We start from the raw sequence: 14,511 nt of genomic DNA, 5'->3' as shown, positions 1-14,511 counted from the left end.
TGGCCCCGACCTCTTGGCAGAGGGGATGATCCAGAAGGTCCTCAAGTTGAAGTGGGGACTCGGGGGGACCAACTGTGTTTGCGGAAGCATTTCGCCCTCCAGCTGTGCTCACAAGAAATTCAGTGGAAGCAGGTGTAGGCCAAGATGGCTGGTGGGGAAGGAGCTTAGCTATGTCCCCTGAACCAGTAACCTGGAGGATTGGGCTGAAAAAGCTATAGTTCACTGTGTTAGGGTATTTATTAAGTGCTTACCATATGCCAAGAAGGGTGGTAAATCCTGGGCTAAATGTGCAGTCGTTAACTCAGACACTGTCTCTGTCCCCCAAAGAGTACACTATCTCTACATTGGGGAAGACACAGAACAATAAGGCTGGATTACAGACAATAGTAAATTACAAATTCAGCAGTGGAATTCAACAATGCTAAATGCAATGCAGTAACAACTGCTAAAACAATACCCCCTTCAGCCCCTGTTCCAGGCGACAGTCCTTGGTTGCAAAGTGTTGTAGCTGTCTCCATGTTTAAAACGTTACAAGCCTCACTCTTACAGTACTGGAGGGAGCAAAGAGGCTGCTCTGGGCCAAACGGATGCTGGAGCTTCACTGGCATGGCAACTCTGACCACCCCCTTCTCCTGGAAACATTATTCAACCTCGTCTTCACTGACACTCTCCTCTCCTGATTCTCCTCCTATCTCTATGTCCACTCATTTTCAGTCTCTTTCACGGGCTCCTCCTCTGCCTCCCACCCCTTAACTCTGGGTGCCCCTCAAGGTTCAGTTCTGGGTCCTCTGCTATTCTCCATCTACACCCACTCCCTTGGAGAATTCATTCATTCACATGGCTTCAATTTCCACCTTTAGGTGGATGATTCCCAAATCTGTATCTTCAGCTCTGATCTCTCTCCCTTTGTGCCGTCTCTCATTTCTTCCTGCCTTCGACACATCTACTTAGATGTCCTGCCATCACCTCAACCTTAACATGTCTAAACAGAATTCCTTATCTTCCCACCCAAACCCTCTCTTCTCCTCCCCCATTGACTTTCCTATCAACCTAGAGAGCACCACCATCCTTCCTCTCTCATGAACCCATAACCTAGGTGTTATCCTTGATTCCTGTCTCTCATTCAACCCACATATTCAATCCATCACTAAATCCTGTCAGTTGAACCTTCACAACATATCTGCCCTTTGTTTTCCTCCAAAATGCTGCCATGTTAATACAATCACTTATCCTCTCCCACCTTGATTACTGTATCAGCTTCCTTGCTGACTTCCCTGCCTCCTGTCTCTCTCCACTCCAGTCCATACTTCACTCTGCTGCCCAGATCATTTTTCTATAAAAATGCTTAGGCCATGTTTCCCCTCTCCTCAGGAACCTCCAGCGGGTGCTCATCCACCTCCACACCAAAGAGAAACTCCTTACCATTGACTTTAAGACATTCAATCACCTTGAGCCCTCCTGCCTCACCTCACTACTCTCCTACTCCAACCCAGCGCGAACATTTCGCTCCTCTACTCATTGTACCTTGATCTCATCTATCTCGCTGCTGACCTCTCACCCACGTCCAGTCTCTGGCCTGGAATGCCCTCCCTTTTCATATCACTTAGTACAGTGCGCTGAACACAGTAAATGCTCAATAAATATGATTGAATGAATGAATATATGACAATTACTTTCCCCACCTTCAAAGTTTCATTGAAGGCACATCTCCTCCAAGAGGCCTTCCGTGACTAAGCCCTCATTTCCTCTTTTCCCACTCCTTTCTGCATCGCTCCGACTTATTCCCTTTGTTCACCACTGCCCCCCACCCCCCAGCCCCACAGCACTTATGTACATAAGAGAAGCATTGGAGAAGCAGCGTGGCTCAGTGGAAAGAGCATGGGCTTTAGAGTCAGGGCTCATGAGTTCGAATCCCAGCTCTGCCACTTGTCGGCTGTGTGACTGTGGGCAAGTCACTTAACTTCTCTGTGCCTCAGTTCCCTCATCTGTAAAATGGGGATTAAGATTGTGAGCCCCACGTGGGACAACCTGATTCCCCTATGTCTACCCCAGCGCTTAGAACAGTGCTCGGCACATAGTAAGCGCTTAACAAATACCAACATTATTATTATTATTACATATCTGTAATTTATTTATATTAATGTCTCTCTCCCCTCTAGACTGTTAGCTCATTGTGGGCAGAGAATGTGTCTCATATTATTTTGTACTCTCCTAAGCACTTAGTACAGTGCCCTGCACACAGTAAGTGCTCAATAAATACGATTGATTGATTCACTCTGGGCCAGTGTTTCCATCCTGTGGTAGTTGGTTTGCAAAGAAGTCAGATGAGCACCTTATCCTCCATCCCTTCCCTTTTTCCTTCATTTCACACTCAAAGTCCTCTCCTTCAAAGGCATGTTGCTTCATTGCCTAAACTTCCTTTGACTTTAGCTCCGTCATTCCTCAAGTCTTCTTTGCAAACACCTTCAGTTTCATCAGTTAATGGATATGGTTTCATATCTTGCTCTGATGGACCCCTCATTGGAAATTGGGAGTTTAGTGGTGCTTACTAGTTTCTTTTCAGTTGCCCGCAGAACAGTGTTAGTGTAGGTTGCTCCCCTCTCTGCGAGGGAAATAAATGTGCAGTAATCTGTTTCTAAAGCATACTGTACCCAAAGAGCCTGCTTCTCTGGAGAACGGCTAAGCCAGGGACGTTGTGTTCCATCTTTATGATGAAATGCAGATTTCCCATTAAAAGAGACATCCATCATTTCAAAAGGTTGGTTAGGATGATATTTAAAAATAATTCCATCTGGTTAAATTTAGGGCACAGAAAAAAAATCCAGTATAAGAAAAACTATTCTCTAGGCTATGAGCATAAGAACAGGAGACCATTAGCAATGTCCTTGCTAGTGAAGATCAGTTGTCCAACCAAGCCAGTATTTGGCCCCTGTCAGTGGCAGCAGTAAGCTTGAAGGAATCAGGTGAGGGTCACCATCCTAATGTCCCCTCCTAGAGGCCTCCTCCCATGCTGCTGATGCTTATCCTCCCCTAATCAAACACCCCCTCCCCACCCCCGGGTCTGGCCCTGCCCACCCGGACGAGGGAAGGATAAAGGTGTGGCAGCAGTGGGGCCGTTATCTTTCACTGAATAAAGATAGCTGAGTACAGGTGCTGGGGTGGCTGGCCTGGCTGGGGGAGGGATTCAGCGTAGGGGAAGCTGTGGGCCGGCATGAAGTAGAGAAGAAAAGCCATGCCAGCGCCATGGGTTTGGGGAAGGAGGGGCAGGTTCATTGGGCATAGCATGTTCTGCCTCAAAGTGTAGCCAAAGTCACAGCTCTGCCACACATCTCTTAAATTCCTAAATGCTCTGTTTCACTTGCATCGCTTCCAGTTAAAGATGGCCACCTTGTCTATAACACATTTTCAAGGATTGCCTGTTCCTCTGACCCAATCCTCCCACACCTTCTAAAAACTACTGCTGTCACCCTTTTTCCCTCCTTACCCGCCGTCTTCAACTTTTCCCCTTCCGATGGCTCCTTCAAACACGTACAAGTCTCCCCTATCCTATTAAAAAAACCCAAAAAATCCTGCTTTGGATTTCACTGTACCACCCAGCTATCGCTTCAACTCCTTGCTTCCATTCCTGTTCAAGCTCCTCAAACAGGTTGTATCTACCTGCTGCCTTCACTTCCTCTCCCCTACCTTCCCTCTTGACCCATCGCAACTGGGCTAGCACCTCGAACAATCTAGTGGGCTCTACTCTATCCTAATCCACCTTGACCCCTTGGCCATCATCAACACTCTTTACCATCTTGGTTTTATGCACCCAAGTCTCCTCGTTCTTCTCCTACTACATCCCCAGCCTGCACATTTCACTCCTCTAATGCCAACCTTCTCACTGTACCTCGATCTCGTCTATCTCGCCACCTACCTCTCACCCACGTCCTGCCTCTGGCCTGGAATGCCCTCCCTCCTCAAATCCGACAGAAAATTACTCTCCCCATCTTCAAAGCCTTATTGAAGGCACATCTCCTCCGAGAGGCCTTCCCAGATTAAGCCCTCCTTTCCTCTTCTCCCACTTCCTTCTGCGCTGCCTTGACTTACTCACTTATTCATTCATTCACTCAGTCATATTTATTGAGAACTTACTGTGTGCACAGCACTGTACAAAGCGCTTGGGAGAGTACAGTTCAACAATAAACAATCACATTCCCTGCCCAGAACGAGCCTACAGTCTAGAGGCGGGGAGACAACAATACAAATAAAATGACAGATATGTGCATAATTGCTATGGGGCTGGAGGGGGGAAGAGCAAAGGAAGTGAGTCAGGGTGACACAGAAGGGGGTGAGAGATGAGGAAAAGTGGAGCTTAGTCTGGGAAGGCCTCTTGGAGGAGATGTGCCTTCAATAAGGCTTTGAAGCGGGGGAAAGTAATTGTCCATCGGATTTGAGGAGGGAGGGGATTCCAGGCCAGAGGTGGGACAGGGGCTAGGGGTTAGCCGTGAGACAGGCGAGATCGAGAACCAGTGAGAAGGTTAGTACTAGAGGAGCGAAGTGTGTGGGCTGGGTTGTAGACAGAGAGAAGTGAGGTGAGGTAGGAGGGGGCAAGGTGGTGGAGTGCTTTAAAGCCAGTGGTGAAAGCCAATGGTGAGAAGTTTTTGTTTGATGCAGAGGTGGATGGGCAACCACGGGAGTTTTTTGAGGAACTGGATAGTGGAGAGACAGGAGTTTGAGGAACTGGAGTGGGGAGAGACAGGAGGCTAAGGGGTCAGCAAGGAGGCTGAGGCAGTAATCCAGGGGGATAGGATGAGTGATTGAATTAATGTGGTAGCAGTTTGGATGGAGAGGAAAGGGCGGATTTTAGTGACGCCATGAAGATGGGACCGACGGGATTTAGTGATGGATTGAATGTGTGGGTTGAATGACAGAGAGGAGTCAAGGATGACATCAAGGTTACGGCCTTGTGAGCAGGAAAGATGGTGGTACCGTCCACAGTGATGGGAAAGTCAGGGGGAGGACAGGGTTTGGTTGAGTAGATAAGGAGCTCTGTTTTGGACATGTTAAGTTTGAGGTAACGGGAGGGCATCCAAGTAATAATAATAATAATGTTGGTATTTGTTAAGTGCTTACTATGTGCAGAGCACTGTTCTAAGCGCTGGGGTAGAGACAGGGTCATCAGGTTGTCCCACGTGAGGCTCACAGTCTTCATCCCCATTTTACAGATGAGGTCACTGAGGCACAGAGAAGTGAAGTGACTTGCCCCCAATCACACAGCTGACAAGGGGCACGAGATGTCTTGAAAGCAGGAGGAGATGCGAGACTGGAGAGCGGGGGACAGATCAGGGCTGGAGATGTAGATTTGTGTATCATCCGCGTAGAGGTGGTAGTCGAAGTCGTGGGAGCGAATGAGTTCTCCAAGGGACTGGGTGTAGATGGAGAAGAGAAGGGGACCCAGAACTGAACCTTGAGGGACCCCACCATTAAGGGGTGGGAGGCAGAGGAGGAGCCCGCCAAGGAGACTGAGAATGAACGGCCAGAGAGATGAGAGGGGAACCAGGAGAGGACCAAGTGAGTGAAGCCAAGGTTAGATAACGTTTTGTTTCCAGGAAAAGGGGTGGGTCCACAGTGTCAAAGGCAGCTGAGAGGTCAAGGAGGATTAGGATGGAGTAGAGGCTGTTGGATTTGGCAAGAAGGAGATCACTGGTGACCTTTGAAAGGGCGGTTTCTGTGGAGTGAAGGGGACGGAAGCCAGATTGGAGGGGGTCAAGGAGAGAATTGGAAGAGAGGAATTTGAGACATCAGGCTTAGACAACTCACTCAAGGAGCAGGGTCTAGGGGAAAGAGCACGGGCTTGGGTGTCAGAGTACATGGGTTCTAATCCCGGCTTTGCCACGTGTCTGCTGTGTGACCTGGGGCAAGTCACTTAATTTATCTGTGCCCCAGTTACCTCATCTGTAAAATGGGGATTGAGACTGTGAGCCCCATGTGGGGCAGGGACTGTGTCCAACCTGATCACCTTGTATCTACCCCAGCACCTAGAAAAGTGCTTGACACATAGTAAACGCTTAACAAATACCACAATCGTTGTTATTATTATTCCAGCCCCACAGCACTTATGTACATAGCTTTAATTTTATTTATTTATACTAACGTGTGTCTCCCCCTCTAGACTGTGAGCTCACTGTGGGCAGGGAATGTGTCTGTTATACTGTTATATTGTACTCTCCCAAGCTCTGCAACACAGTTAAGGCTCCATAAATACGATTGACTGACCGACTTACTGACTCCTATTTCTCAGACCACTCCTACCTATTCAGTCTCTTTCGCTGGTTCTTCTTTTGTCGCTCCCCCACTACATTTGGATAGCCTTCAAGGCTGTGCTCTGGATCCCCTAGTCTTCTCACTTTGTCTTCACTCCCGTAGGGAGCTTACCTGCTCCTATAGCTTCAGCTACTACCTCATGTGGATGAGACCTAAATCTACTTTACTAGCCCCCACTTGTCACGTGCTTTCTCTCTTTCAACTCATATTCAGTCTGTCGCTTAGTCCTGTCGGTTTTTCCTCCAAAACGCTTCCAGGATATAACCCCAAACTGTCCATCTAAACGACCACCTCGCTGGTCGAGGCGCTTGTCACATCCCAGCTCGACTGCCACCTCAGCCTCCTCACTGGTCTCCCTTCTCCAGGCCATATTTCACTCTGTTGTCTCGGACAAGTCTGCCAACTCTTCAACAACCTCTGATGATACCCATTCCTCTCTGCAGCAAGGAAGAACTCCTGGCAACTGGCTTTAAGGCACGCCATCAGCTCTTTCTCTCTCCTCCGTATCCATTATTCTCCCACTGACACTTTCTGTTGCTCCCAAACTAACCTGACCGTGCCTCGTTCTTGACTCTCCCACTTCTGTTCCATTGCTCATGCCCACCCTCCTGCCCAAAACTCTATCTCCCTATCTGCCAGAACACAGCTCACCCCATCTTCAGAGTCCTCCTGAAATCCCTCCTTCTCCGGGGGGCATTCCCTGACTCAACTGCCAGGTATTCCCCACCTCTCCGGGTCGCTTCCGCCCAATAACGGCCCTTAACCCGTAGGTTTATTCACCTTTCTTTAGCACTTAGGTACATTGCCCGTAGTATTAACTTACATCTATGTATCCTTCTATTCTCTTGCCAAGAGCAGCTGTAGCGTTGTTTCTCTCTCCTCCTCCTCCTATTTGTTGAATGGCAGTCTCTCCCCCCCCCCCGCTTAGATTGTAAGCTCCTTGGGGGCAGGGGCCTTGTCTTTTGCTCAATTGTACTCTCCCAAGCGCTTAGTACAGTGCTCTGCACACAGTAGGCGCTCAATAAATACTATCGATTAATTGGTCGAGTGTGCCAGAAAAGTTAATGTTTTCCTCCTCGGTTTGGCCCCATGATGTATCGGATTGGTTGTTTTTCTCGGACCCTTTTAGCCCCACCCCTATCTTCTTTGAAGTCATTGCCTGCTTGACGCGAGATGCTTTGCAAATAGAATAAAAAAGGGAATCTTAAGTCAAAGATGCTATCTCTCCTCGCTTGCAGTTTGATTTTTTTTTTTTTAATGTTGATTGTTTGGCTCAGACTCAGTCCTGTGCCCCATCTTCCTGCTCTTCCTCCCCAGATTGTTTAATTTGAATTTGAATACCCACACCTAGCTACATGTCTCACTTCTGCCCGGGCCCGATCAGTAGCCCTGCCCGGTTCCACGACAGCCTGGCGGAAATCACTTCGTGTTGAAGTGATTTGAGCTCGGCTTTCCGCGTTTGCGGGTTCGGCAGGTAAGTACGTCATCCCCTCCCCTTCCCCGCCCCGCATCCCCTTGCCCTGCCCTCCCCACTCTAGGAGCCGCTGGCCCGGCTTCCCCACCGCCCCCCCCAACCCTCCCTCCAGCAGACTCCCGTCCTTTCCGATGCCCCCGCCCCGCCACCCAGCCCCGCTGCCAGGCAGGCCTAGCCCCCCCAACCGGCCGGGCTTTTTCCTTTTTTTTTGTTTTTTCGGAACTTGAAAAAGTCTGTAAGGTTAAGTGGCCACCGTCACTGCCACCCTCCCGCCCCTTCCCCGTTTGCGGCCCTGCCCCCCGCCCCGGCCAGAGCCGGACCAGGGTGGGATTGGGAGGAGCCCTGGGAAGGGATGACGGCCGCCTCGTCTCCGCCCCCCGGCCTGGGGCGGGACGGGGTTGGTCCTTCCCTTGCCGGGCAAGCACGTGTCGCGCGGACCATGCTTCACCCAACAGCGTCAGGGAACTCTCTTCCCATCTCCCCGCCTCCCACCCACACTCCTCCCGAGGGACCCCACTCCTTCTGCCTCCTGCCCGACGGCGGCTCCCACTTTCCAGGGGAGCAGAACGGGGTAAAGCTGGGATGTGTGCTTTGGGGTGCCTGCGGGAGGCAGGAAGAAGTGGGGGGTGGGCAGTGCCACCCAGCCGACGCCCTCCTCCACCCCCTTACCGCTCAGGGGCAGCCGCCCAGCTGAGGAACCGGACTGCCCCATCGGGGCATCCCAAGCTGGCCTGACCGTGGCGAGTGGGAAGCCTCACCCCCAGGCCCAGGCACCTGGCCCGGGGGAGAGGGAGCACGAAGCGGAGAGGACCGACAGGATTGTAAGCTCCTCCAGGGCAGGAACCGTGTCTCTTCCTTCGGTTGGATGTTCCAAGCTCCTCCTAGTTCAGTGCTCTGCACGCTGTAGGGGCTCAATAAATACTAGTGAATGAACGGGCAGTTGCGTCCCCTCTTGCCACCTGTTGCTGCTCCTCCTTCTCTCGTGGCTTCTCGTGCTAAAGTGGCCATGACGAGACCGCTCCCCCTGGCCCCTTGGTGCTAGAGGATGGCTGCTCCCCTCTCTGTCAGCGGGTCCCGTGATGGCCAGACTGGGCACTGGAGAGGGTCTGGCTCTCTCCAGAGTCCCAGCCCAAATGCCGGGAGTGGGAGGGGCGGGGGGGGAATCCAGTCCCACCCCTGCTGCTGGCTCCGAGCAGTCCTTTGTGTATTTTTGGCCCTCGACAAATGATTAGTAATCAATACATAATAAAGTGAGATTCCCAAAAGGCTAATCCTCTGAGCCGTTCTCGGCTGTTTAATAATGGAAGCCGATTACAGGCCTGCTAATTAACTGGGAGGAATTGAGATGAGCAAATCCCACTCCCTGGGCATTTACACACACACACGCTTACATTCACATGGGTGCCCCTCACAAAACTCAAAAGACCAAGGGACTGATTTTCAGGCTGTCTAACTCCAGGATCGATCAGGCCATTAGGAGAGTTGGAGGGAAATCTCTTATCCAGCTATTTTGAAATTATGGAAAGGTGATTTTTTTTCCAGCCCGAATAAAGCTCCATGAGCCTCTTCCAGGGTTTTTTCCCCCTTTTGTAGATAAATAGTTCCAAAATCGCTCTAACGCTCAGCTTCAGATATCACAGAGCTCTAGTCCTAGCGAAGGAAAAATTCTCAAGCCAGACTCGAAGAAATCCTCTGAAACTGGAAAGATTTGAAATGAGAGACTCTAGGCAAACAGAGAAGACTTTTCTTCTCAGTGTGAAAAAGGTTTTGGAGTTCTATTTTTTTTGAAGTGCTCAACTGAGTGGATTGATGGAAGCACTGTGTGATGAACTTGGAGTGTCGAGAACAGAGGCGGTTCACCCTTCACGTAAATTCGGTGTGCGTGAAATTCATCCAGTTCGGAGGCACTCTGCTAAACCAATCTGGGGAAAGAAGTGGGAAAGTAGGGTTCAGAATTGACTACCAGAATTTTTATACTAGCTGAAGTGAAGAGACTACAGAGAAACCTATGGCTTTTCCCACTGGTCATAATACCAGGTGGAGAATTTTACTTTGACTTTTCCCCACCTCGTTCTCTGAATTCTAACGATGTAATCAACAGGACTCAGGGCAACATTGAGATGGTGAATAATTTGCTGGTAGTCGTGTTTACAGAGCAGTGTTCTCCAGAGACTCTGCCAGTAATGGAGAGCACCGTCGTGGTGCTTTCTTCATTCTCTGAACGTCCATCTGGTAGCCAAGGTGGGCTGCAGTTTGAGAAAAGATTCACCATATCAATGTGGAAAGCTTCCATTTCCCTTCTCTCAGCCAGGGTAGGTAGAAACAGCCTTTGCGTACGTTTTGACTAAAATGATATCATGAAGACTTTAAGTCACAGAAGAGGCTCTGGGTTCAGAAAAGTCAAACGGAAGACTCGGAGCATTTCCCTGGTGGTGGCCAGAGGGAAAAAAAATCAGGCAGACAGAACATTTGGTGTCCCAATCTGAAAAGACCCATCTTGGGTCCTTTCTCTGGACACATCTGGCTGATCAAGGAGAAGCAAGTGTGTGCTGATTTCATTGGTCTTCAACAAAATCCAAGGTACAGTAAGAAAAATGAGGCAGGTGGGGTCTCAACCAGACAGCAACTGCCTGCAGAGCAAGATTGTGGAGAAAGATGACTGGATGAAATGAGACCCCTAGGTCATATTTGAGGAATGCCGCCGCAGCTAAGAGGCCCCCGCAGAGAAAGAGCTGTTTCTTGGAGCAATTTGGGCTTCTAGGATTAGGAAGGCACAAAGCTGGGCCCAAACCTAATGAGCCAATTTCAGCCGGAGAGATAGGAGTAGAAACACAGGAAACAGGTGTAAGCAAGGAGCGCCAAAGGGCCTTTTGGAAGCTGTTCCAGGGAGTACTAATCGATGAACAGCTCGGTCAGTCAGCTAGATCTAAATGCTTACTTCCCTCCGTTCCTCCCAGGTCCCCAGAGGGATGCACAAGCTGCCCGAGAATTCATCCTGAAGATGTTCGTCGACCTGAATCCAGACAGTGACAAAATCATCTACTCCCACTTCACGTGCGCCACAGATACCGAAAACATCCGTTTCGTCTTTGCAGCTGTCAAGGACACCATCCTTCAGTTAAATCTGAAGGAGTACAACCTGGTCTAACCATGTTGAGGGAGACCCACCCTGCCCCACCCCGTCGGGCGATTGAAGACTTACAAGAGGGACTATATTATCTGTGAAAACAATTTGCATAATACTAATTTATTGCTGTCCTGGGCTCTGTGTGAGTTTGTCCACAGGGCTTGTAGTAAATATTTTGATTTTATTTAAACTATATGGAGGAAAAACAAAAGATGCTGAAGTACATTCACAGCACATTTCCTCATTTTTTTGAGGCAAAACCTTGTGGCACAATGTGTTTTCAATTTTCAGTCGTGTACTCCCAAAGATTCGGAGGGTTTTGCTATTGAGGCAAAATGAAGCTGGTTTCTCCTTTTCCTGACCCTCTCTTTCCTCTTGAGTTTTCAGAGGTTGCAATAGTCTTCTTTTTCCAAGTTGCATTCCTCAGCAAACGGTTTTCCTCTTGAGTGATACAATCAGGAAAATGGCACTAGATTTAAGCCGTCATCAGTCAACCTAATTCCACAGTATGTACTTTTTCCCGAAGAATCAAAAGTATCGATACTGTGATTTTTTTTTTCAAGAAGTCACTGGCCCAGTTTAAAATATGCCTGGTTTTTGATACTGTCTTTCTCACACTGGCCTAGGACACTGAATGCTCATCAAACAACAAAGTGGCATTTCGGTAGAATTTTACCTTCAGCCATAACTTGGCGATTAAGAGAAATGCACGGAAGACAGTAACACAATTGCAGAAGACCCAAAAGGGTGACCTTACGTTGAAATGCCATGTGCCATTTAATATCTATCTATTTATCTGTATTCATAGATAGATATACACACACACACATAATATATATATTTTTTTTAATTGCAGATGCCAAACAAAAATGTCAGCAGACACTACATTCCCCCAGCGGCTGCAGCCTGGAACCTTGTTCTCTCCCCCTCAATCCTTTTCTTGTTATGCCTTAGGGTTGTATCCATAATTTAAAAATGATTTTTATGTTGTAAAGAACATTTATGTTTGCCAAATTGGCTATCAATTACAAAAAAGAAAAGGAAAAAAAATGGAAACTGATTTTGTAAAATACAAGACTCTGTGGAAATTGAAAAGCTCAAACTGACCGATTGGGACTCAGCCTGAGTAAACAGCTGCCAATTAATAAGTAGATTCAAGGATTCTAGCCACCACCAGTTAACATGGCTCCCTTTTCTCTTTCCCCTTAAGGAAGTGTTCCATTTTCAAAGCCAAAACCCAGCAGCAAGTGTGAATGTGCTGTTAGGTGCATGGGGACATCTGCTCATAGTTTTCTGACTTAAAGATGGTTTGACTCTACCCTAATAATTTCCAAGGTGGAGTAAGACTGCAGAAGACATTTTTTGTAGTATTATAATGGCACCTTTTAGTTGTAGGATATAAAGTTACTGATGACTTACCACATTCAGGAACCTTTCTTGATATGGTTACTTGTTAAAGAATTTGAGGAGGATTAATGGACTTAACATTAAAGTAGCCTCACAGTGTTCTATTGAAGATTTATTTATGTAATCGAGCCTGTTAAAAGAAAACTTTGGAACTCTAACGTGCAATTTTTTTAACAAATTAAAAAAAGGCACACGAATTGATGAGCCTCTACTAAGCAGCTTGGCTAGAAAGATGATTTTAAAAAAAACAAAAACAAAGGCTGTCTCGTGATTGTTAGCAAGCTATAGGCAAGTCAGAGTTCAGCCACAACTCTGGTCTGATTAACTGCCACACTGTTCTGGCACCAGAGTGAACGTGCGTAGAAATCGCTGTCGGAGCAGTAAAGGGAGAGGGAAAATTATTGGCTTATTAGTTAAGTACCAAAGTTAATAAGTATAAATATAATGATATCATCTTTAACTCTCCCAGCCTAAAACAACGAAAGCTATATTTTTGCTCCCTCAGAAAACACCTGTAATTTAAAGTAAAAACAACAACAACGACGACAAACAAAAATACTGGTTGTAGGTCTAGTGCAATTATGAATGCTATAATCATTGTACATACATCTCTCTATATATATGGCAGCATCCATATTGGCTTTGTAATCATTAATTTTTTGGCAGATTGAATGTGCTGTATTGATATGTATCTATGTAATTGTATTGTATGTCTTATAGCTAATTCACATTTTGAATAATGTTATTTTATTTACTTTTTTAAGAGAGGAGAATGTAAATTTTGTCAGTTTATTTCTGACTGGGGATATTTTTTTCCATTTAGAAAGGAAGAAAAAAAACCTTACTATCATACAGAGCGGTACTAGCATCGTGCTGTACAAGATCATTTGCACATTCCTGAGAAGAGGTATACTGATAAAAAGTCCCAGAGGCGATTTCACAGTAAAATGCATAAGTTCAGAGCTTTGATACAAATATGGAAACCACCTTTGTAGAACTTTTGCCATATGATGTTGAGTTGGAATTTGGGCTTTTCTGTCAATTGAAATCTTATTTGGCCACTGCCCAATTTAGTATTACCTCTCTGGTGGTCTCTATTGAAGGTGGTTTGAAAAGCTATCGTGATCCGTTAAAGAAATGCCTTAATGGCGCTACACCACTGCTTCCCCAAAAATATGATGTTAAATTTGGGGCATTGGAAAATTGAAACAGTATCTGTAGGCTTTCAGATACTTTCTGAATTAAACTCAAACCTCATCGCAAGTGTTACAATTCTAGGGAATTGAGTTATTCTATTTAATAAAGCTGTAGTAGATGTAGGCCATTAAGAAACCCCAAAGTTCTAAGATGGAAAGCTTGTTCTATTTGGCACTATCAAACCAGAATGGGTTTTGCTCTGCACAGTTGAAGTTGGGGCTTCACTGTTCATCCTAGGGTGCATGATAACAGCCCTTCTCTTCAGAAGGGAATAAATGGATCACCCTAGCTACAGTGATAGAAGTGGAACTGTGTCCAAAAGAGTCAACTGAATCTAAAGGATTTTTCTTGGTTTGTTTGTTTTGTTTTGGTTTGTTTTTTTTTGAAGGGATTGGGTGGGGGGAGGGGCAAAGGAGAAGTGGGGGAGGGGGGTGGGGAGGGACTCTTTTCAGTTTTGTATAAAAACAAACAGAAGTTTACTCATGCTTTATAGTTCTATTGTGATTGCAAAAAATTCAGAGTGTGTCACTGGAGTACTTTGCTGTGCTATGGGTAAGTGGGGCCTGTGGCAGATTGTTGAAATGACTTGAGCATGTTTTAGAAAAATACACTTCTCTAGCATGCCAAGGCAAGCAACCATTTCATGACTCACTCCACACGACATTGCAATGTGCCAGTTTACAAAGCATTTTTTTCCTTTTAAGTGACACAGCAGTTCCCACCCGCAGTGTATTACTTGGTATTTGTAAATTGGTGATTTCTACTACGCCTTATCAAGCTTGAAACCAGAAATTGGTACCTCAAACCCAAAACTGAGGGGAAATAGACACATGTCCAAAAAAAGAAAAAAAAAAAAAACCACAAACAAAAAAAAACCAGAAAAATAACCCACCTTTTAACTTTGTTAAAAGCGAAAATACCTTTTAACTTTGCCAAACAATGCGCTCTTGTTGAATGTCATAAATAGAGACAAACAACCTTCTTGGGAACCTGTGTATACTAG

The 14,511-nt window shown here is 46.8% G+C and overlaps 1 protein-coding gene across 3 annotated transcripts in view; it reads left to right on the top strand.

The window, feature by feature from the left end:
• Positions 1 to 13,899, top strand: part of LOC100080691 (guanine nucleotide-binding protein G(q) subunit alpha) — a 318,304-nt gene extending 304,405 nt beyond the window's left edge. For 2 of the 3 annotated variants that reach the window (XM_029055447.1, XM_029055446.1), the window contains exon 8: positions 10,735 to 13,899. In XM_029055447.1, the coding sequence (XP_028911280.1) occupies positions 10,735 to 10,925 (191 nt within the window). In that variant the 3' untranslated portion in view covers positions 10,926 to 13,899. Of the gene's footprint in view, positions 1 to 7,620; positions 7,778 to 10,734 lie in introns of all 3 variants that reach the window. The other variant, XR_003756001.1, reaches the window with a different exon arrangement.
• Positions 13,900 to 14,511: the final 612 nt, after the last annotated feature.

Source organism: Ornithorhynchus anatinus, chromosome X5 (genome assembly GCF_004115215.2).
Source record: "Ornithorhynchus anatinus isolate Pmale09 chromosome X5, mOrnAna1.pri.v4, whole genome shotgun sequence".
Taxonomy (NCBI): Eukaryota; Metazoa; Chordata; class Mammalia; order Monotremata; family Ornithorhynchidae; genus Ornithorhynchus; species Ornithorhynchus anatinus.
The sequence above is the reverse complement of the archived record's forward strand: the minus strand, read 5'-3'. Positions and strand labels throughout refer to the sequence as shown.